We start from the raw sequence: 23,284 nt of genomic DNA on the forward strand, positions 1-23,284 counted from the left end.
GCAAACAGGGAGGCTGCAGCCTGTTCCCGTTTTCATTAAAGCCAGGGAAGCTGCTGGCAGTGCCAGAGTCGTGCACACAGCCTCGCTGGCAGAGGGGTCCGGCCCCCAGGCAGCCGCCCCGCAGCCGGAGGGTGCCAGCTCGGGGTGCCGAGTGTGACCCCGGTGCAGACGGGGCAGCGCGAGCACTGGGCTGGTCCCTGCGCCGCGGGTGGGGAGCGCAGCTCAGCCTGCAGCCACAAACGCCGCGGCGAGTGCTAAAGGCAGAGGGTCCCTGGGGTCTCCACTGCTGAACGGCTCCCGTGGGGCTATGGCAGGAGGGAGCTTCGTCCTCCGCTATGGTGCTGTGCTCCAAGCCGTGCCCGGGCACGGCGGTGCAGGGATGCTCAATGGGGCGATGCCCCGGGGCTGGGCTGCTGCAAAGCCCCCGGGCACGGTGTGCCCGATTCCCCGCACATGTCCCTGTACCCCCCGCAGAGCACCCACCAAAACCGGCCCCCTCCCTGCTGGCTGCCGGGGCTGGACGCCCACCCACCTGCAAACCCACAGCAACTTACTTTGCTTGCTCGGCTGCGGCTCCTCTTGCTTTTCTGAGGCTGCTTCTCCTTCGTCAGGGATTTTATTGGGATAGTTACTGGACACGTACAGTTTGTTTATGTCCAGGGTGGTCTTACTGAAGGGAGCCATGGAGGAGTACATGCTTGCATAGCCGTTGGAGGAGCAGCTCAGAGCAGCCAGGTCCAGCGCCTTCCCTCCTGTGATGATGGGGATGTTGAGGGAGAGCTTCCTCCGCCGGCTGGGGGACGAGGACTTGGTGATGGAGAGGGGGGGAGGCGAGGAGAACTTGCGGTTGGCTCTGGGGGACTTGGGGGGCTCGCCGTACAGCAGCTTGTTGTTCTGGCTGTTTGCAAACAGGAGCTCCAGGGACCTTGGCAGAGAGACAGGGAAAGGCTGAACTCGCACCTACTCTGCCTGAGGGGTCGTGGAGATCCCCCCGGCAGCTCCAGTGGCACCGGGTCTCCGGGGCATCCCCCTGGGCACAGCAGAGCTGGCACACCCCCTGCCACCCCGCTCCCACCGTGCAGCCCTCCCAGGAGCGGGGACACCCGCAGAGCTCGGGTTTATCTGCTTCCCCGATTTGTGGGTGTCACAGCTCCTGGGGACCAGGTGAAACGGCCCTGGAGCGGCCCTGGGGCCAGGCAGGTCTGGGGAGCAGAGGACTGACTCAGGACAGAAAAGGGGATGGAGGAGCCCCCCCAAACTCTGCCAGTCCCTTAGGGGCAGGACAGGTCACCGGCACGGGCACTGCAGCGATGCCGCGCGCAGCCTCACCGTGCGGGGATGGCGCTGATCGGCTTCTTGTAGATCGTGATGAGCTTGTCGAGGACGACCAGGGCGGTGGTGAAGACGCGGTACGAATGCAGGAACGTGTTCAGAAAGTCAATGCTCAGGAACCGCAGGTCCGTCAGCCTCTCCAGGAGCCGTTCCACGCTTGCATAGCGGATCTGCAGGACCTTGCAGGAATTCATCGTTTTACTGAACCTAATGTCAACATCATCACAATACAAGCTGGCATCAGACCTGCAGAGAAACAAGATATCTGTGGTTCCAGCCTGGAACAAAACCAAGAGCTGCTTCACGCAATCAGCTTCCCCCCGAGATGTGCGGGGACCACAGAAAGCGGCACGGGTCCTCGGCAGCAAAGGGCTCTGTTCGTAGGGGTGTCCCTACGTAAGACACAGGCAGGAACACTCCCGGGGAAAGCTAGGAAATCCGCACCCCAGAACGGGTGGGAACACTGCAGAGGGCTCAACAGGAAAACCGTGGAACGAGTGTCCCTGGGGACACCCACGAACCGAGACCCTTCCCCGTGCGCGACGGCAGGCCCGCAGCAGCGCGGCGGTCAATGTGGTGGGGACGCCCCCGCGCTGCCCCGTCCCACCGGCTGTGCCCGGCCCCCCTCGCCGCACGTGTCCCTCCTCGGCCCGGGCAGCTCTTGCACCCCAGCACCCAGCACGCACAGCCCGCAGCCCTCTGCACCCCTCTCCTCCGGGGTTTCACCCCCCCACCCCTTTACTATCATTATTTTTTGTCTGAGCTCTCCCTTTCAACTTTCCCACCTCCCCGAGCGCAGTCCCACACAAATCTCCTCTCCCAGCTAATCAGCACTGCTAATCACCACGCTGGGAACAGCACACCCAAGGGCCCGAGCCCATGGGAAAGCCGCCGGGCTCCCGGGGCTTTCGGCAGCGCTTGGCTGCCGCGGGAGCTGTGCCGTGGGGCCGGGCAGAGCCCGGCGCTCTCCGCAGCGCCCGGCCGCGGCAGCACTCACTTGATCATCTGGGGGACGGTGACCTTGGAGTTCTCCTCGAAGGCGTTCATCATGAGGCCGTTGCAGCGGATGTTGTCCACGCACTGGAAGAGACACGGGTGGGAGGTGGGAGAAGGCGGCAAGGGGACGCAGGCAAGGGCATGGTACAAGAGAGGTGGCCAGGAGGCAACCCCTATTTAACCAATAACTTTTTCTCTTCCTCCCACCTGGGAAAAAATATCTTCAAAGTCATTTGCACCAAGCAAGTGAAGAGCAGGTGTAAATCATTACCACGTGTCTGCGTCAGAGCAGAAATCCAAACCACATATCCTCACGTGCAGGCAGAGCGCGGCTAGGACAGACCCTGCTCCCCCCTGCTGCGGCTTTGTCACCGTCCTCCTCCACCTCCTCCTCTTCGAGCTACCAGACACCAGCAAGCTTACGGCGACGGCCGGGCTCTTGGTGCCCCCCAGCTCCAAGTCACCCTCTGCATGGAACCGCTCTCCCTGGGTGCCCAAGCCTCGGTGGTCCACCCGTGCTGTTCGTGCCAGCCCCATGCAGCGAGGCCTCAGCCCGCGGCAGGTCCCGAGCACCCCGATGGCACCGGGAAAGCACCCAGGGCGCAAACCCAGCCGGGCGCAAACCCAGCCGGGCGCAAACCCAGCCGGGCGCTACCGCCGCAGCCCGAGGGCCGGCAGCAGAACCGCAGCCGTGCAGCCAGCGCCAAGTGTTAATCCTGGGTGCCCAAAGCCGCTGCCGCAGCCTGCGTGCGGGATCCCGGGGGAGCTGCGTGTCCCTGGGGACTCTGCACCCCGACACCTCCTCCCTGCCGGGTCCGTCCTACCTGGCTGATGTCACTGGTCCACGCAGCCTTCTCCTGCCTGGACGAGGCCACGAGGATAACCGTGAAAGACGAGGAATCTTTTGGCTCCACCACGATTTTGAAGTCAAGATGGTCAATGTCTTGCCCTGACGCTTTTGCTTTGGAATAGAAAAACCACACACAGTGATTGTGAAAAGATTTCCCCACCCCTCTCCCCCAGCGCAGGTTTTATTAAACTTTTAAGGAGTTTGTTGCATTTTGCAGGTTGTCTGCGGTGAGGACGTGACAGGTTTGCTGGGCAAAGGCTCCGCATTTGCAAAGTAAAGTCTGCACACCACGAGTGCAGCATGGCATCGCTGCCGGGGCCCCGGCGCCACGTGCTGGGGAGAGCCCGGCTTCCCGGCACGTGTTAGAAAACTCGTCATGAGGACGAGAGAAAGGAGCCCGTGCTTTTTCACAAGTCTGCAGTTAAGTGGGCACAGCTGACGACGTCCAGCATCTTTGCCTTTTTCCACTTGCCAGCACCGAGCCGTGACGCTCGCTGCCTGCCTCGGGAAGGTCAGATTTGCATAAATGTGCATCTGTTTGCTTCACAGTAAATTATTTACTTAATTAAATCCAGCCAGTAGATCATGACTTCCTTGAATCTATTCAGCATCTGAATTTGCTCCAGCCCTGCTGCAGGTGGTTTTACGCCACGCGGACGGATGGCAGCAATGTCTGGGAGGACACCACGTCTGCGACAGGGGATGCTGGCAGTGCTGGCCACGCTGCCATCGGTCCCCAGCCCTGGAACACGGCAGCTGCCTCCAGCTGGGGAAAACATTGCTGGGGCTGGCAGCAACCTCGGGCCAAGGCCCTGGCGTTAAGTGCAGCCTCCAGCGGGACCCGCACCCCCGGCACCTCCCCGGCCACCCTGGGTGCAGGCTTTGCCCCCCCTGCAATGGGGTGACCACGCTGCAAAACTCGAAACTGCCTGCGGTGCGCAGCGGGAAACAGTCTGCAGTGCTGGTGGTGCCGGCAACCTCAGCAAAGAGGGTCCTGGAGTAGCTGGGACTTTGCTTTTTGAGGTGCTCCTGTCTGCTCAGCACCCGCCGGGAGATGCACAAGCCAACCCCCCCGCCCCGCACCCACGGGTGGGGGCCGAGCAGGGCCCTGGGCATGCCCCGAGGGGCGGCTGCCCGGCACGGGGCTGCGGTGGGCCGGGGGCACCTACCGTCCTCGTCGGTGCTCTCCTGCTCCTCCACCAGCGTGCAGTCGATGAGGGAGATGACGCCGTTCTGCAGGGGCGGGAGTCGGGGCTCAGCGGCAGGATCCCCCCAGGTGGCTGGGGGCTGCCCTGGGCCCCGGGCCCTGGGCCCCACCCCGCCTCGCAGCCCACCGCCCCGGGGACGGGGACGGGGCGATGCTGCCAAGGGTTCCCCACCACCCCGGGGACGGGGCGATGCTGCCGAGCGTTCCCCACCGCCCCGGGGACGGGGCGATGCTGCCGAGGGCTTCCCACCGCCCCGGGGACGGGGAGATGCTGCCGAGGGCTCCCCACCGCCCCGGGGACGGGGCGATGCCGCCGAGGGTTCCCCACCGCCCCGGGGACGGGGCGATGCCGCCGAGGGCTCCCCACCGCCCCGGGGACGGGGCGATGCCGCCGAGGGTTCCCCACCGCCCCGGGGACGGGGCGATGCCGCCGAGGGCTCCCCACCGCCCCGGGGACGGGGCGATGCCGCCGAGGGTTCCCCACCGCCCCGGGGACGGGGCGATGCCGCCGAGGGCTTCGGCACGGCTGCATGCAGCCCGCGGCCAGCGCAGTGCCTGCTTTCTCTGGGAAAAAAGCAGTTGCTGACTGCTGGGATATCACAGTTTTCCTTGTATAACCGATCAACTAATTTGTTTATAAATTATTTAATATGAGCTTTAAATTAAATTTTCCAAAAGTCTGTTGTTGTAATTATCAACTCTTTGCCATGGACTGTAATTTTTCAAACTGATAATTTAATGCCAGTAATGAGCAATCTCTGTAAGATTCTTGCTCAATTAACTGCAAAACTTCCACCAACAAAAGCGTGAGGCTTGGGAGCGGACTGGAGGAGACTGTGAGCGTTATGTACAAACGTAGGCTATAATTTAACTTTCTCACTGAATAGATTGTCACGGTTTCTGCTGCAAATCAGGATAACTTCTTTTATCGAGAACTTGCAATTTCTCATCTTTGCCCGTGACTCAGAGCTCTGCTCATCACTGACAAGGACCACGCGAAATAAATCCGATCGCCTGCCTGCTCCCAGCCCGGCACCCCCAGGAGGCTGCAGCCAGCGGAGGCAAGGTGGTCGCTGGACCCCGGTGTCACCGGGAGACCCTGGTGTCACCGAGAGAGCCCGGCCAGCTCGGGCTGCAGCAGTGCCAGCCTCTGCCCCCTCCCCGTGCACCAGCCCGTGCCCCGGCACCCCGGGCAGCGGCACCAGCTCCAAGCCCGGCAGCCACCGGACCCTTCGCTGGGGGCCGCCGAGCCCCCGCCGCCCTCCACACCTTGGTCAGATGCAGCTTGCCCCCGGAGCCCCTGGTGCAGATGATCAAGTGCTTGGAGAAGAGGAAGCACTGCCGCTCGCCCTCCTTCTTCAGCGAGAGGGAGCCCAGCCGTCCCCGTGTGATCTTCCCTTTCTCCGACATCGGCACCTGGATGAGGGAACCTGCGGAGGGGAGAGCCCCGTCCCTGCCATCGGCTTTGAGCGCACAGTCCCTGGGAGCGGGGCATCACTGCGGGCTCAGAGCGGGGCAGGGGCAAGCGCATCCCCAAGCACCAGGACTGGGACTGGGACTGGGACCGGGACCATCCCCGTGAGCCACCAGCTGTGCGGGCTATCGGGGCCCAGAGACCGGGCGAGCACCAACCACGGCCCCCCCCACCCCTGCACCCACAGCGCGCGGGTGCTCCTCCGGGTCCGAGCGTGCCCAGGAGGTCAGGACGCGTCCCACTACTCCTCCGGTGGTAGGAAATCCGTAACGGCTAAAATGCACGTTCTGCTCCGTGATGCAATAAAATGCAGTGCCGAGATTGTCTGAAAGTGAGGTGCTTCGGAGCAGAGAAAATCCAGAAACGGGTTATATTTTTAAATTTCACAGCTCCCCGGACCGCGCTGCGGAGGGATGTGGTGCCGGGGGGCCAGGGGCCGCAGGGCTTCGCGTTAACCGTGGAGGGGAGGGATGTCGACGCAAAGACCGTACCTTGTCTTACAAAAGTCTGGCTGGTGTCCAGCAGAATTTCACACCCCTCAATAATCATCCTCTCTATCGCCAGATTTTTTCGAATATTTTCAGTCTCACTCACTTCATCGTGCATTATCCTGAAGGAGGGAGAAGAGAAAATGGGAGCTCGGATGAGATTTGCACTTTTCCCAGCAGATCCCTTTTAACGGACCGGAGGGGCTGCGCTAGGTAAGACCAAAACCAAATGAATATCAAGGGAATTACAGCGGTCATCTGTATCTGCACAGACCCGGGAGCTCAGGGGGTAACCTACACCTCAGCCTGCACTGTACCTCTGGATTGGTAAATACTGAAACGCAAGTGCTTCTTACTCGGAAAGCACAAAATTTGGATTTAGTGACGGGCAGATCCCCCCCGTCACCAGCCCCCTCCGATGTCCCTGCTCCTTGAGGAGTGGGAAAAGGGATGGAAACTCTTTACGGATCGCCTCGGGACCGAGGAGCGCCGGCGGGTTTGGCGCCGTTGCCATACGCTGGCACGGGACACACAGAACGCTTCGGTCCGTGGCCTGCGGAGGGAGAGGATCAGAAACAGGGAACCGCGGCTGATTCCCGGGTGCTCGTTGCAGAGACCTTGGAGGACTCAGCCCCCTTCCCGGATTTGCACAGGAGGGCAGGAGACGGCACTGGAACGCCTCAGCCTTCGAAACGCAGAGGACGAGGGCAATGGGAGGGCAGGTCCTGGCTAAAACAGCGCGGGGCACCTTTGGCGCAGGGCTGTGCTTGGTGCCCGCGCCCGAGCCGCAGGCAGGGTGCAGGGGCGGCCGGAGGCACCTGGGCGAGCTCCCCACGCCGCCACCCACGGCACCCCCCACACGAGCGGGCCGATCTCCCTGTGCCAGCGGCTCACGGGGGGATTCATCCTTGTCAGGGAGGGCCAACGGGCTCCGAGCGAACCGAGGACTGAGCTCCTCCTGCGTCCCACCCCAGCAGGACAGCACAGCCCGCCCGTCACCATCTCCACCAGCTGCACCCTGCGGGTGCTGTACGAGCACTCGGGCCAGCCCAGTCCCACCAGCACGGCACCCTCTCCAAACCCTGTGGGTCAGGGTCTGCCTGCCCCAGCCCCGCTCGCTGCGCAGCAGCAGGGCAGCACACCGTGCCAGCAGCCCGGCCGAGAGCCCCTCCACGAGCCCGAACCGCCTGGGTGCGAGAGCTGCCCCCGGTCCCGCAGCCCCGGCCGCCGGGACGGGCAGGGACGGGCAGCGGTGGGTCTGACCTGGACAGCTCTTCCAGCTTGGACTTGGCGTAATCCAGGCTGTTCCTCTCCACGTGCTCGTGGGGGGTGTGAGCCAGCAGCTCGTGCAGCGTCAGGATGTACCTGGGGATCTGCGGCACGACAGAGCAGAGCGGGGAATCAGCCGCGGCACAGCGCGGGGGCGGGCGGGCTGGAGGGGGCACAGAGCGCTGTGGGTGCCCCCCCTGCGCTGCGCCGGGAGCTGCCGTGGCCGGCGACACCGTGCCTCGGACCCCCTGATCTGGGAGGTTATGAAAGCTTCAAAGCTCTTTGTGCTAAAACTTAATGAAGAGGGGGAACGGTGTGGGGGTTTGCCCAGGACTCTGCTGTGCCCCAGCCATGCCCCAGCAGCACAGGGTAACTGGGAAGCCAGCAGCTTCACCCAGAGAGTCCTCCCGCAGCACCGACGAGCCCCGCAATGGCCTGAGCAGGTCCCCGGAGCAGCGTGGGACCACACGGGGTCCAGCCCCAGGCCATCTTTGCCTGGGCTTTGCCTCCCCACCACCCGATGCCTGCTGTGGGGCTGGGGTGTGCCCCGCCCAGCCCGTCCCGCACCGCCAGCGCTGTGGTGGCATCCCTGGGGCCGATCCCGGCGCCAGCCGTCACCTGGAACATGGGGTAGGTCAGGAAGGTCTCCAGGGTCCTCTCCTCGCAGTCGGGCTTGGCCTCGTAGTGCTTCAGCAGCTTGTCGAAGTCCCGGTTCTGCTTGCAGTGCGCCAGGATCTGCAGGCTGTACTGGTGGTTCCTCACGAACTCCTGGTAGATGTTCAGCATGGGCAGCAGGATGTCGAACAAGTCGGCTGCGGGCAGGGAGGCGGTGGGGAGGTGGGTGTGCTGGTCCAGCCCCTGCCCTGGGGTCCCTGCGCAGCCGCCCCGGCTCAGGACCCTCCTCGCCCCTGGGTCCTCCCAGGGCACCCCCGGGGCCTCGTGCTGCTTGTGCAAGCCCCAGCTCTGCCCAGTTTGGGTTTTAAAGACACCCTGCAGAGCCAGCTGAGGGTCTAATCGGACACAGCAACGCTCTTCAGCATCAGCTCTCCTGTGCACGGTCCAGCCCACCCCTTCCACCACCCGGCAGAACCAGGAGCACAGGAACTAGGTTTCTCCAGTTTTTTTGCTCGGGTCCTCACCCCCGTGACCAACATGAACAAGTGATGTGCTGTGCGATGCCTTTCACTGCTGCCGCCGGTTAGCAAAACCCTGTTAAGTTATCGTGGGAGAAGGAGCGCGGGCTCGGCTTCACCAGCGAGCGGGAAGGAAACGCGGCGAGGAGGCGACAGGCACTCACCCAGCACCAGCGTCGGCCAGCTGGATATCCTCGCCTTCAGGCCTTGGTAAAAGATTTGGTGCAAAAACATGATCGTTTCACTGAAAGATAAACCAAGGGGTGAAAAGACAGATGAACAAGCGGCAAATAATGAGTAATTAGACAAAATCACCAGCCCAGAGGGGAAGGGGAGCCCTCAGACTGGCTGGGGGTGCAGAGAGGGTCCCAGAGGCACGCAGGGAACGGTGGAGGAGGACGGAGGAGGAGAGGGAGGAACCGAGCAGCCTGAAGCTCCCCTCAGAAGTCAACCCCAAAATGCAGGGGAGCTCCACCGTTCATTCTCCAAGAGACCCCATGGCGAGGGACCGCCTTCAGATGAGACAAGGCAGAGGAGGGGTGCCCAGGAGCATTCACTCTGCCTGTGCCGGCCCTAGCCAAGGCGCTGGCTTCACACAAGCCCAGATGTGGGGGGAAACTGGAATTTGGGTTCTGCAGTTTGGGTCCCTCTCAGCTTCCAAGGCAGGCTGGCACCCAAGGCAGCCCGGGGAGCTCGCAGCAGCAGCAGCAGCAGTAAGGGCTGTGGAGAGGGGCAGGAGCGAATGCCAGGAGCAGCAAGCGCTGCTCCCAGAGATGCTCCCCTCTGCAAGGGACGGGTGGCCGGCACCTCCGGGGCTGGCTGGTAAGACCTGCTGTGCCACCGGTGTCAGTAGCATCCGCGGGACGGAGCTGTTGCAGGTGCCGTTAAACCTGGCGTATACTGCTGACACTTGGCACCACCGTGGCCTGGCTGGAGTCGGTGAGTGCCACCTCCCATCCCCGCCAGCGCCTGGGCATAGCCGCTCTCGGCACACTTTGCAGCAGCTGTGACCCCGTGTCACAGCTGCAGGAGAGGCTACGCCTGCCCCTCCATACCACCTCCCATGAGAGCTGCATCCTCCTCGCTTCACTAATCCGTCGTTACCTATGGGCTGCTATGAATGCCAAAGGACACCGTCCCCCCACTGCCAGAGCCAGGACCTCAGACAGGCTCCTGGCAGCCCCAACCCGCTACCGAGGCCCTGGAGCATCGGCCCCCATGGCACCTCCTCGTGTCACTGCCAAGCGCTCAGCGGGCTGCTCGTGCAGGTGTCCCACGGGGATGGTGAGCTTCCCTCCATGGCTCGGGGGGCCAGGCTGCAGGCTCCCGGGGAGCCCCCCGGCACCGAGCGCCCCAACACCCATTCCCAGGGGAGGGCAGTGGGCTGTGGACACCAACGCCTGCCCGGAGACCGCCGGCTCCATCAGGGTGCCGCAGAGCTCTTGGAGCCCGGGACGGCACTCACCTGTTGAGGAATATGCTGCTGACATCGTCATGCGTGATGGGAGGCTTCTTGGAGCTGGCCGCCATCCGCAGCGGCCGCAGGAAGTTGTTGACGAGGATGTGGAGCTGCTGGACGTACTCGGCCTCCGCCTCCAGCATGCTGAAGACGACCTGGTTCCTCTTGCGCATGCTGTCGGCGTGGGGGGACCTGATGTAGTCCTGGATGATGGTCTTCCACTTCCTCCGGCACAGCCAGCCCCGCAGGAAGCTCTGCACCTGCCGAGGGAGCAGCGGCCGCGTTAGGGTCGGGGCTGGCGAGCCGGGCAGGCGCCGCGCGCTCGGCACGGTGCAGGGGCCGCGGCTCTGCGGCGAGGTCTCCCTGGCTCTGTGCTGAGGTGTGCACGATGGTGCCTGTTACTGGTGCTGCTCTGAATCCTCCCGGCTGGGAAACGAACAATAACTCATTTAAATGCACTTTCTTACTGCTGACAATGTCCTCTTTTCCCTTTTACAGAGATGCACGGAAGACTACTATGAGGAGCAAGGATCCCATGTTAACTCCTGACCTCCCCCGGCACAGCCACGACACCGGGCGCTTCCCTGCCAGCAGGACCGCGCGGGTACAGAGACTCCCAGCCTGCCGGGTGCTCAGCCCTACCCAGCACCCCCCAGTCGCCCGGTGAAGCGGGGCACCAAAGCCCCCCTGGAGCCAGCACCTGTCTGGGCACCCAGACACGCAGAGGGGTATTAAGACACCTAGAAATCCTCCAACCCTTCCCCATGTAAATGCGCATCCACAGCACATCCCGGTGCGCGCCCGGAGCTCCGGCCATGTGTGCGGCTGCTGCCCGCTGCCCCAGGCCCGCAGGGTTCAACCCCCCATCCCCTGCACGGGGCAGCGGGCACCCAGGGACAGCAGAGGCTTTCCCAGGGGTCGGGCGAGGGCAGGACCCGCTCCCCGAGCAGCGACAGTGCCGGTCCCCTCCGCGGCACCGTGGGGAGGCCAAGGCACCTCCGCGCTTGCCAGGCTCGGGGCATCGCCTGCGGGAGCGGGGTGCACGGCAGGCAGCGTCTGCTGGCGAGTGCAGCTTGTTCTCCCCAAGAGTGTTTATGCGGAGCAGATTTCCTCACGGGGTCTGTTGCTCCCTGCAGGGCTTGTTCTTTGCAAAAATAAGAGACGTAACCGCAGCCACGGGAGGAGGAGATGCAAGAGGTGCTATTTGTGCGTGAGCCGGCCCGGGCAGGGATGCCTCGTTCACCAGGGAAAAGCAGGGCGTGCCCCGCGGAGCAAACACAGCCAACAGAAGGGTTTCCAGGTTTGCAAAACACATTTTCCTCCCAAGAAAACCCCGTTAGCAGAGGCACCTCCTCAGACAGCTCCCCCAGGCCAACCGCTCCGCCAGCCCCACAGGGAGCACGCCTGCCGCGCCGCCACGAGCACCGGGACCCCGCCGAGCGCCGGCTCCGGCCCCCGCGCCGGTCACCACCACCACCCACCTTCTTGATTTTCTTGATGTCGCTGTCGTCGTCGCTGGGCGCGCTGGTCTGGCCGGCCTGGATGCGCTCGTGGTCCTTGAGCAGGGAGGCGATCTGCGGGTACAGGGGCGGCGTGAGCGGCTGCGCCGCCCCGGCACCTCCTGGCATGTCCCGGCACGTCCCGGGAGCTGAGGACAAACCCTGCTGCCGCGCGGTGCCGGGGAACGGCACACGCCTCCAGCTTAACTACAGATACAGGGACATATTGTGCCGATTCTGTCTTAATGGGAGATGGGTAGACAGAGCAGATAAAGAAAGGCTGCAGAGCCGTCAGGGCGCCGACGACTCCCCGGCATCGCCAGCACCCACCGAACACGCCACAGGGACGGGGACCTGGAAATCCTGCTGGGTACCCAATGCAAACGGCAGCCCTGTTGCCCAAGAAAGCCTTCACGGGCGAGTCGTTAAAAAACAGTTGGAGAGAAAATGGCAGGAAAATCTCAAGTCATTGGCACCCTAAAACTTGCAGACGGGGACGAACGCTCATCCAGTCGCAGCCTTCCAACAAAAACTGGATTGAATCTCGTTAGCGTCAAGCATTTGAATTTTTACTGTTTCTCGCCTGTACTTTTTCTCACTCCTCTGCTCATTGCCGTGTCCCTGCCCCCTCCGCTGCAACCATTGCTAAAGCTAGAGGAGAGGGCAGGAAAACAGAAAATGTACCATTCAGAAAAAGAAAATTGGGAAAAACGCGATTTGAATTTTGATTTTATAGAAAATAATAAAAATAAGAAAACAACGTTCAAAGAGTACTTTCCAAAAAGTTTTGGAGAGAAAGGAGTTGAGATCTTTTTCAGCTGGAGACTCTGCCTCCCAGCGAGGCTGGGAACGGACAGCAGCGGAGCTGCGACGCCCACCAAGCGCGTGGGTTTTTTGGTGTCTGGACTGGTAGGAAGGAAAGCAAAGCAAAGGCCGAGAGGAGAGGCTGCCGGGGGAGGAGGACGGCGGCAGGAGCTGCGTCTGTGCACAGCCACAACCCGGGAAGAGGAGAGGACTTCCACAAAATCCAAACTGTAACAGAGAGCTGTGTGTTTTCACGCCATAAGAAACTAAAAAACGCTGCGGGTCAATGCGGTCACCGTGTCTGAACAAAGCTCAACAGCCGCCGCTCGGCGTCGAGCTCACCCAAAGAGAGCCGGCCCTCCCAGCGCTCAGCGTGGAGGCATCTCCCCAAACCCGCCGGGCGCCGGGAGGGAGGGAGGGCGCGCGGGGCTGGTGCCGGGCGCGGGGCTGGTGCCGGGCATGGGGCTGGTGCCGGGCGCGGGGCTGATGCCGGGCATGGGGCTGGTGCCGGGCGCGGGGCTGATGCCGGGCGCAGGGCTGGTGCCGGGCGCGGGGCTGGTGCCGGGCGCGGGGCTGGTGCCGGGCGCGGGGCTGGGGACAAGCCCGATGCAGCCAGCCCCGCTTGTGCCACTGGCGCGACCCGGCCGCGGCTCAGAGGGGCTCGGCCGGAGGCACCGGGGCTGCCCCGGCCCCCCGCAGCCCCGCTCTCCCAGCACAGCCGCCCCCAGCGCCGCCGGCCTCGGCAGGAGCAGCCACACGCCGGAGACAGCAGCCGCGGGCTCACAGACACCAATTCAGCTCCTGCGCAGCTCCATTGGCTTCACCCCATTTTATTACATGGGATTAGATTTTAGAAGAGATTTTAGAGACTTTTTCCTCTCCCTGTGCTTTCCTACGGAGCCTCAAGTCACCAAACGTCCCCTGCAGCCTCTCTGCATTTAAGTGCTTGCGAGCACCGAAGCCATTCCCTGTGCCGGCTCCGGGAGCATCCAGCTGGGACCCATGGAGCGGGTTTGCCAGTGCCATGGCTTTATTTTGGTTTCTTTTTTTAAAACTGAGTGAGCAAAATTTGCACATTAAAGTAGAAGCTGATTATTTGATCTCTGCTTCAAAGCATGTGGAAGAGTAGAAAAAAAAAAACAAACCAATGCAAGGTAAAATCAAATGTAGCTGGGCACAGGGGCCAGGCTGCCGCTCCGCCGGGTGTCTCTGATCCCGACCCCTCAGCTGATTTCAGGGTTCACAACACAGCTCCCACCTCCCCCAGCCGAAAGCTCATCGGGATGCTCACCGCCCTGCCGCTGCCGCCGCTCGCCTCCCCTGCCTCTTACCCCGCCGCGCTCCCAGGGGAGCGGAGCTCGCCCCACTCGGAGGCTGGACCGGACCCGGGGAGCTCCCAGCCGGCGCCGGACCGGGGTCCCAGGAGAAACCCCCCCACCGAGCGGGTGCCGCGGGCTGCGGCCGGGGCGGTTTTGGGGCTGATCCTGTTCTGTCGGAGAGCACAAATTCAGTGGTGCCAAAACCGCTCCTGGGAAAGGCTTGCAGCTCCCCAGTCCCCCAAGACTAAAAGCAGCCTTCAGCGCACTGCCTGCCCTGACTCGGGGCCGGGCACTGCTATTGACCTGCACTTTTAAACTCAAATACTAGAAATATAAGGAAAACACCACAATAAGGACATGCCAACCCACTCCTGCCCTCGCCGCCTCTCCAATTGCCTCCTTTGTGGCAATTTTGAGATTTTGACTTGCTCAGGGTCGATGCCTCAGCCCAGCAGGCAGCAGGACCTGCTCCCGGCTGCCTCTACCACGAAGCCGCTGCCTGACCCTCCCTGCCAGACACCAGGAGGGGGCCAGCGGCAGCACTGGCTTTGGGGGGCCCCACGCCTGCCGGCACCAACACCCACCAGCAGCCGAAACCCACGCGGCGAGAGGGCACCCAGGGCCGGCTGCAGCCCTGCAAGGCGGGTGGCCAGGCAGCGCGGGGCATACCCACGCCTCCGAGCATCCTCTTCCCCAGGTGCCTTAGAGACGCGAGCCTCCCTCGGCACCGTCTGCTGAGTCATTTTTGCATTTTGTTGCTTTGTCTGCCATAACCCACGTCGTGTCACCCTTCCTACAACCCAACACCGCAAACTACTGAACAGCAAACTGCTGCAGGAGCTTCTAGGACAAGCAGGGGCAACAGGTTTTATGGGCTGCTCTCAGTGCAGAGACGCTCCCTTCTCAGCAAAGCATCCACTTTGTTTATAGCGCCGTGCCCAGTAATTCCCTGATGTGCTCGGGTTATGCAGCCTGCCCCTGGCACAGGCTCCCTCCCGAGGCCACAGGCGCCTCTTCCCTTTTTCGGCTACTCCGCTAGCTTTGCCGCGCCTGGCAGACGTTTCCACCAGGCACGCAGAGGGCTCTGATCAAGGTGGCTAGGGTGAAAATGAGGAAGGCCAAACAGTAAGACAGGGAGTTTCCATCCCTCCCCCAATACCTACTCCTGAACCCAAGGGACCGGTTCACCCGCCCGTTCCCCAGCACTCGTTGCTGGGGCAAGCCCTTCCCTGCCGCGGCAGCGTCCCGGGGCCAGGGACCGCACGGAGCCCCGTACACGCACCGTGCCGGGGCGGCACAGCCGCGGGGCTCGCCGCACACCTGTAACAAAAACCTCCAACAAAGGCGATGCCCTTGTCCCTCTCTGCAAGAGAAGGGGCCAGCCTGATGTCATTAAAACAAGCATAAATACGGCTGCTGTGACACCCCCCGGTCCCTGCCAGCGCGGCGATGCCGCCCGCCCGCCCACAGCCCGTGGGTCACCCTGGGGAGCAGCAGCGCATCCGCGGGGCGACGCCGGGCTCTTCACCTCGGCCTTCAGGCGCTCGATCTCGATCTCCCCGTCCTCGATCTGCTGGCGGAGTTGCTTGGCAACAGTCTTCTCCGTTTCCACAATCTGCAGGAGATGGAGGTACTTCTGCATCAGCGCCTCGTGCTCCGTCGCCAGGTTCCTGTAGCTGCAGGCAGACACGGCCATGAGCACCTCCCTGCCGTGGACCCGCCGCCACGGCCCCCCCGGGACGTGCACATGAAATTAGGTGCCCGCACGCTGCGGTTTGCCGGGGGGGTTTCTCCTTCCCAGCTGCCTACGCGCTGCCCTTGCCCCTCCGGCTCGGGGCACCCGCAGGGAGACGGCTCTCACAGTCCGGGGTGCTGCTACTCAGAACTGACCAATTTGGAGAGGACTCGGGTTCCCCACGAGGGTGCAAACAGAAAAGATAATGCAAACTTTAAGGAAATGGTAGGAGACAAAAAAAAAGAAAAACCCATGGCCAAACCTCTCTCACCTAACACATCCCAGAAGTTTAACGAGGAGGGCACTTGTGGCACAAGCTCTTACGAACGTCTGCTCTCATTAAGGTGCTGCAGCAGATGATTTTCTCTTATCTCCCACATACAACACTCATCTGCCCCCCTTCTCGCTGCCAGCCTGGCACCCTCCTTCACCGGACGCGCGGCTGTGCCGTGCTGGCTCCTGACCGCTCTCCCCTGGGCAACAAGTGGGCTGCGCTCGCCTTCCCACAGCACAGAAAAACCTCTTTCTGACCATTTTTGTTATTCCAGATGAAACCCTTCCCGACTGTCTTTGGACCCAGCGGCGAACCGGGCATCCCTCCAGCACCAGGCTGGGACAGGCAGAGCTGGGTTGGCCGCCCTGCACGGGATGGGGGCAGGCGGGCACAGGGCTGGGTGCGAGGTGTCTGAATGCAGCCTCCCATGCAGCACGAGGGTCCCCAGCATGGGGCTGCGGACCAAAAGTGCTCTGCTTTGCCTGCCAGCAGCGCCCGGCTGAACGGCTCCCTGCCCACAGCCCTGCCCGCAGCCCTGCCCGCAGCCACCCTTGGGCACGGCTTCACCTCCGACACCCCCCGTCCCCGGGTCTGCGCGGAGGGCGATACCTGGCGTGAGCTATGGCTGCCACCCACTCGTCGCAGTCCTTGGCATCCTCGGTCCTCAGCTCCAGGGTCTTCTGGTTCTCGTGGTTGAAATTAACGGTAAAGTAATGCTGCGGGAGCAAACACAGGGTGAGGTTACCGCTTGCTCGCACAGGGCTATTAGAAAAGTGCTTTATGATCCACCACGGGTTGCTTAATTTAAAAAACACATTTTGAAACACCAGGAGCACGGCCGAGACGTGCTGCCCTCAGCGCTCTGGGAAAAGCTGCTCCTTGCCGGCGAGGCAGCGCAGCTGTGCCGCGGGCGAGGACGGGGCTGAGAAATGCTCCGGGGGGAAATCCCGCTGGGCAAACCTAAAACCACCGAGGACCAGGAGGCTGCAGGCCTGAGCCTGCGGCAATCGCCTTGGGGACAACCCTCACCCGGGGAAAGGGGCGGACGAACAAGGGCGTTTAGCCGGCCCCGGCACCGGGCTGCCTGCATCCCTGCCTGCACAGGCAGCGAGCACCCTCGGGCACCAAAACAAAGCCCCGCTGCTGCCTGGGGCTTAAGGTTGGGCAGAGCCCCGGTCCCACGTGCTCGCACGGCTCGAGCGGGAGGCTCTGATGGGCAACGGTGTGGTAGGACTCAGCGCAGGGCTATATTTAGCCTCCCTTGACATTTACAGTATTTGTGCTAATTGTGTGCGGTGGCAGCCCGCGTCGGCTGGGGTTTGTGCTGCTCCTGTGCTTTCCTGCAGTCTCCTAGGAAACAGGTACCACGCTGCAGTGCCGGATACTGCCCGGAATAACTGGGCTAAAACGAAACCCACCAGAAAAAGCTCATCCTGACATTATCTGCTCCTCTGTTAGGTTTAACGAGGGATGTGCATTAACAAGTATCTTGGCAAAAAAAACCCCGAACCCAACCTGCAGCAGCCGCTTGCTCCCTGGTGTGAACCCCGCTGCTCCCCAGGACGGCAGGCAGCAGCCGGCTGCGACCGCGGACCCTGGTGCACCACGAAAGCACAGACGGGCACCGCACCGCCGGCAGGAGCTCGCGTGGGAACCTGCTGCGACACGGGGCTGCAGGCAGGGACGGGCAGGGCAGTGAGGGCAAGGCCGGCACTCACCCGGTGCAGCCGGGCGGTCCAGCACCATCACCACCCCTGTGCCGAACATCGGGGGTACTGCTCACCGCACCTCCCCAAAACAGGGCTACGTCTCCCACCCCTGCCCTCCCAGCTCTCCCCTGTCCTCCCCCTCCCTGGGCATCTTTACTCTCGTCCCCTTCCCATCCTTAACGCCCAGGGGTGTTAAGGAAAAGGACCTCCAGATGGATGCAAGAGGCTTTCAGTGAAACTGGGATGCAGGGCAGCAGCCAGCCACTGTTCCCAGGTGATTCCAGTGCAGGCAGCACGGACAGATGGACACCCAGCTCCCCACCCAGCACCATGCCCACCTAGGGCTCATCTCGCTGGGCGACAGCCTGAGAAACACCCCCTGAGCTTCCTCAGCCCGTCCGGGTCCTGCAGAGGAGAAAGGGGAGCCCGGGGACCCCGCGCTGCCTGGGGCCACACCAGAGCCCTCCTTCGGAAACGGCTCTTTCGCCTTTGGGGGACAACTGGTTGTTCCTGCGACCCCGCAAAGATGCGTCTCCTTTGCTTCTGTCCAGGATCCTTTAGGTGCAATATCTCTCTATTGCTGACCCTGCGGACAAGTTTTCTCCCTGTGGAGCCTTCTCCATGGTAAAACACACCATCATCCATCTCCCACCCCTTCCCCAACCCGCCGCGGCCAGGCTGGCGAGAGCTCCAGGCAGCCGGGCTGGCAGCTCGCCTCTGTCTGCGGGACACGTCTGGAACTGCAGCAGCTCCACAGCCCTTCGCTTCTCATCCCCTCTTCTGCTCCCTCCCACCCCCAAAGGCTTTTATTGGCAACAAGACATCTCTGACAGAAAATTCACCAGAAATTTTTGGTCTCTGAAACTGTGCGGGGAGTTACGCCTCTCTGCTTTATGCCCACCTCTCTTACATCCCTTCCCTTGCAAACAGCATTCAAAAGAGCTTGTCAGATTGGCAAGTCTGGAAATCCTCCCCCTTAACCACCGACTCAAGCGTATCACCAGCCGTGCCAGGGCACCGCCGCGCACTCACTCCCCAGCCCCGGTGTCCTGGCCGCGGGGACGCGAGGGGTGGGAAAGCCCTTGCTCAGCCCCGGTGCCCCCGCGAGCTCCCGGGTCCCTTGGGGGAATCAGGGGACGACGCAGCACCCGTGTGCGCTCCCATGGGCGAGCGCGCCCACTCAGAGCCCTGCGCCCACAGGCAGGACCAGGCATCGGGTTAGAGCACCCCGATCTTACCCAGGGCCCTCTGGAAAAGCAGCACCTCTCACAGCTTCGGGACCTGTCGGATTTTAAAATAAGAGGTGGCAGAGCCCGCGGCAGGGACCGGGGCAGGGACCCGGGACAGGCACCCACCCTGCCTCTGCCACTGCTTCACCCACCAGGTCCATTGAGGCACCTCCCTGACGCCCCAGCACCAAAAGCGTTTTGTCAGATGGCTTCTGGCTCATCTGATTTAACCCCAGAAACTCCTGCAGGTTTTGCAAATGGCAGTTTCAACGCTGTCAGCAGCAGAGCCAGAAGATGTGGGGCCAAAAGCTTCGCGCTGCGGCCAGGGGCAGCTCTAGCAGCCGCTGCAGGGCTGCAGCCGGGACGGTTCGGTCCCGACCGCCGCTCCGTGTACAATTAAGAGCTGGTTCCTGCGAGCACACGCGCGGCAGCTCCCCGTGTCACTCTGATTTATCCCCACACAATACCCAGGAAGTGCAGCGCGCTTGAAAGGAGGAAGTTATTTTATATTTGAATAATAAAACTCCCACCACCTTTTATCTCCACCTAAATTATGATCCTTCTCTGTTATCGCAGTGACACATCAAACCCGACAGCCCGGGAGCATTTCCAGCGGCACTGACTGTGCTGGGGCCGAGGCTCGGTGGCAGCGCGGCCCCGGCCGGGCAGCAGGACAGACCCGGGACCAGCTGCTCACCGGCACCGGGCGGAGAGCAGGGAGCAGCAGGATCAGCCCCTGGCTCCAGCATCGCCCCATGCCTGGCTCCCCGGGGCAGTTAGAGCTGCTGGGCCACCCCTGCCCGGTGCAGAGCACGACTTACCCGCAGCTTGGGTTGGCTTCTTCTCGCACCCGTCTTTTGCCCATTTGGGGACCTCATTAGCCATGGGGCACTGACACCCCTTGCTCAAGCCACCTCTCACTCTGCTTCCTGACAACCTGAGCAGATGCAATTCCTTCAGTCCCTCATTACGGGGCATTTTCCAGCCTCCCCCATTTCCCTGGTGCCTTCGGAGCAGCCGCTGCGGGATGCGCAGCCCCCGGCACAGCGGGACGCGTGGCCCCTGGCACTGCGGGGGTGTTATTTCAGGAAACCCCCGGGGGACGCAGCAGTTCTGCCTGAAAGAATGACACGGGAGCATTCCAGGTCACAAAGTGAAATGTTAAAAACCCACCCACGGCCAGCCACAGCCCTGCGACCATTGCCCGGCTTGTCCCGAGCCCTGCCGGCCGCCGGCAAGGACGGGCGCTGGCCACCACGGGGGGCAGCTACCGAAACCCCTGACGGGCAGAGACCCCCTGGCTCGCTGGGACACAGCCTGTGATGCCCGAGACCCCCGGGGCCTCTCCTCTCTCCCACCCTAGCTCAGGCTCGTGGCAAACCAAGCGCTCGGCACCCCCTCGCCCCGCACGGCTCACAGGCTGCTCTGGCCCCGGGGCTTTTCACCGGGGGAAGACACGGCGCATCCCCGGCAGCCAGCGGGAGCTGAATCCGTCCTGCAGACCCTGAGCCGCCAAGGCTCACAGGGAGATGGCTGCAAGCGTTTTTCAGCAGAGGCAAACAATGTCTTCTGCTTCAGCCTCAGCCCCAGAAACTCCAACATTTCACCGTAATTCAGCTGGAGGCAGCCACCGGCATGGAGGATTTCAGCTCCAGCAGGCAGATTGCCCAAGTCCCGTACCTGGACGCCGAGTGCTGTCGTGAGAGGCGTTGGGCACCCGCAGCTCGAGAGGTGCTGGCAGGAGAGGGCCAGGCCATGCCTGCGCGGGCAGGGGCTGCTCCTCCGGGGACCCCCAGCAGCCGCCAGCTCCGAGACCACTTCCAGCGGTTGCTCCTGGGGTGCCCTGGGTGTGCCGAGGGTGGCCCAGCGGGGAGGGACCCGGCCCGGCACCCACCGCAGTGCGGGACCCCTGAGCCCACTCCTGAAACTCCGCTCCCTCTGTCACTTTTTCTGCAAAAAATCCCTGGCACCGGCGTGGCTATTTTTACTGAGAGGAGAGTACAATAGCGAAATGCTGCTCAGGAGCTATTTCTGCTTCCAGAACCTCAACAAACGACTTTGAATTAATGAAGGAGACTACCCGAGTGATTAATGTGCAGGGACTATCTCCCCAGAAATGTCCTCCGGCGTGTCTGATGTCCCTGGGCTGGCACGGTTAGCACCGCAATGATTCTGCCCTCCTGCCATGCCCAGTGCCAGAGAAGCAAAACCTCCTGCGTGTGCAGCCCCGGACGTGGGTCCCTGCCGCCCCGGGACACAGGTGCCTGTGCACAGCAAGACGTGGGTCCCCGGTGACCCCAAGACGTGGGTCCCTGGTGACCCCAGGACGCGCTTTGCCCGCTCCCATGCCTGTGTCTGTCTGACACCCGTTCCCACCCGCCGTGGCTGGGACGCTCGGGCTCCTGCATCCTCCACATCCTCAATAAAAGCCAATGAGACGATTGCAGAGAGCGCTTGCCGTTGTGCTTTGGGGGATCCCACGCTGGGGTCTTGCCGGGACGCAGATCCCCATGTCCCACGGCCACAACAAGGTGCCACGTGGTGTTTCTGCAGGGGCAAGCTCCTGCAGGGCTCCACATCGGCAGGGAGCCGGGCTGCTCGCCGGGCTCACGGCATGCCATGCCAGCGGCTGCACCGGCATCCCCCCGTGCCCCCGCCGCACCCGGCTGAGAGCTGCCCAGCCCTCCCGCGCCCGCTGCCCGCGGTGGAGCCGCACACGCCGGGGCTTCAGCTCCCCAACGCCTGGCTGGCCAGCGCCGTCCCGCTGCCCACGCAGACCCGACCAGTGCCCGACCATCGGCTCCGGGTCCGGAGGGAACGCACGGAGCTACGAGACCATCCCGGTCTGCCACACCAGGACGTTGCTCTCACCTCCCCTACCACAGCCACCAGCACACCAAGAGCTCCCGCGCCCCAGGACACCGGGAGCAAACGGCCGGTGCCGCGGGAGCCTCGGCAGGCACCGCCACTGCAGCACCGGGGACAAAACAGCAAATTTTCCGGTTTGTTGGAGTAAAGCCAGAGAAGGACGAAGAAGAGCCAGGCCTGCCATAAGCAAACCCGCTGCTGCTGGTCCAGCTAAGCTCCTGAAGGGTTTTACTTTGCTTCTTGCCTACTATTAAGTAAACACATAAATAAATTCAAATACGCTTTAAAATGACGCATTATTTCCAAAATAGAAAATCAACGTATTCCAGAATTTTTTTTAATTTGGAGCAGGGCTTTTCTAGCCTGAACAACTTGCCAGACCACCCTGGATGTCGCGACCAACGTGGCCAGGCACCTTTCCCACAGACCCACGCTGGTCACCGACAGTGCCCGGCTCTGCTGAAGGGGCCGGCGTGAGAGCGGGGGGACCAAGACAGAAACAGCCCCGGCAGCACCGCCTGCGCAGAAGCGGGGACCGTCACCCTTTCCCGCACGAAGCGGTTTTGTTGTGCTGTCGCAGGGGCCTTTCCGCCCCGCGGCAGATGCCCCCCGCCGTCCCTCCGCAGCGGGGACGCTCCCGCCGCACCGGGGACGCGCGTGCCCTCCATCCGCCCGCGGCAGATAGGTATGCGGCCGCCTGTTCATGAAGCTGATGGTTATTGCAGCTGACATAAAGGGCAAGGGAGGAGAATTTGCCTGCTCTGGATGGATGAGTCTAAAAATCCACAGCCAGCAATGGCAGCTTTTAACTTCCCTGACCTACATAGCAAGTGCTCTGGGAAGACAGGACCTGGGACTGGGATGGAGGTGGGTGGTCAGGCAGCTCATTTGCTTGCCAGCAATAAGAAAAAAACCCAGAAGCAGAAATTTGTGTCCTCTGCTTCAGTACGGACCATGAGGATGCTCACGCACGGGCACCAGAGCTGAGCATCAGCCAAGCTGCTGGGCAAGCAGCACCCGCGAGCAGGGCAGGCAGCAAGCAGGGGACCCTCTGCAGCGGGAGGCTTCACCCCACGTGAATCCCACCCTAAGTCTTGTGCAGAGACATTTGTAAAAAAAGATCATTGTTTCCTTCTCTGGCACATTATCCAGCGATGCCGGCAGGCGGGCGCGCAGGCATCGCCGGGACCCGGGTCCCGGTATACGCACCGCGAGCAGCCCCCCGGCTCACGGCCTGGGAAAAACCCAACAGGACAAGGGGCCGGCTGTCACGGCAAACACCCGCGCGGGCAAATCAAGGGCAAGTAAGCTGATGGGAAGAGCCAAACAGCTTAAGCCAAGAGATCCCTTAATCAGAAGCGGTCCATACATTTAAAAAAAAAAAAAATATTGAAAAATGTCCTTTTAAACTTTTTAATACCATTTTCTTTTTCAGATTTTTTGTTTTACAGGTGAAAATGCTCTCAGCCTTTTTGCTTTATCAGAAACCAACCTCTACTGACTCCCAGTCTTTGGCAATCAAAATATTCCAACACCTATTTTCCTACTTCAGCTCAGAGTTTGGATGCACAAACCCACTTTTTCTCAACCATCCAACAACGGACAGCTCCTCCGGCAGGACTGCCGCTGCCCCAGCGGG

General features: G+C 62.3%; 1 protein-coding gene across 1 annotated transcript in view; it reads right to left on the reverse strand.

The window, feature by feature from the left end:
* Positions 1–23,284, reverse strand: part of RASGRF1 (Ras protein specific guanine nucleotide releasing factor 1) — a gene marked incomplete at its 5' end in the record, with an annotated part of 42,192 nt that overhangs the window by 12,795 nt on the left and 6,113 nt on the right. Inside the window, 14 exons of the mRNA XM_082321430.1 lie at positions 555–925; positions 1,330–1,578; positions 2,330–2,412; positions 3,153–3,289; positions 4,348–4,411; positions 5,655–5,815; positions 6,351–6,469; positions 7,611–7,720; positions 8,235–8,428; positions 8,914–8,993; positions 10,215–10,468; positions 11,690–11,782; positions 15,359–15,506; positions 16,449–16,555. Of these exons, the coding sequence (XP_082177556.1) occupies positions 555–925; positions 1,330–1,578; positions 2,330–2,412; positions 3,153–3,289; positions 4,348–4,411; positions 5,655–5,815; positions 6,351–6,469; positions 7,611–7,720; positions 8,235–8,428; positions 8,914–8,993; positions 10,215–10,468; positions 11,690–11,782; positions 15,359–15,506; positions 16,449–16,555 (2,170 nt within the window). The remainder of the gene's footprint in view (positions 1–554; positions 926–1,329; positions 1,579–2,329; positions 2,413–3,152; positions 3,290–4,347; positions 4,412–5,654; positions 5,816–6,350; positions 6,470–7,610; positions 7,721–8,234; positions 8,429–8,913; positions 8,994–10,214; positions 10,469–11,689; positions 11,783–15,358; positions 15,507–16,448; positions 16,556–23,284) is intronic.

This window comes from Platalea leucorodia, assembly GCF_965183815.1.
Source record: "Platalea leucorodia genome assembly, chromosome: 9".
NCBI classification, from domain to species: Eukaryota; Metazoa; Chordata; class Aves; order Pelecaniformes; family Threskiornithidae; genus Platalea; species Platalea leucorodia.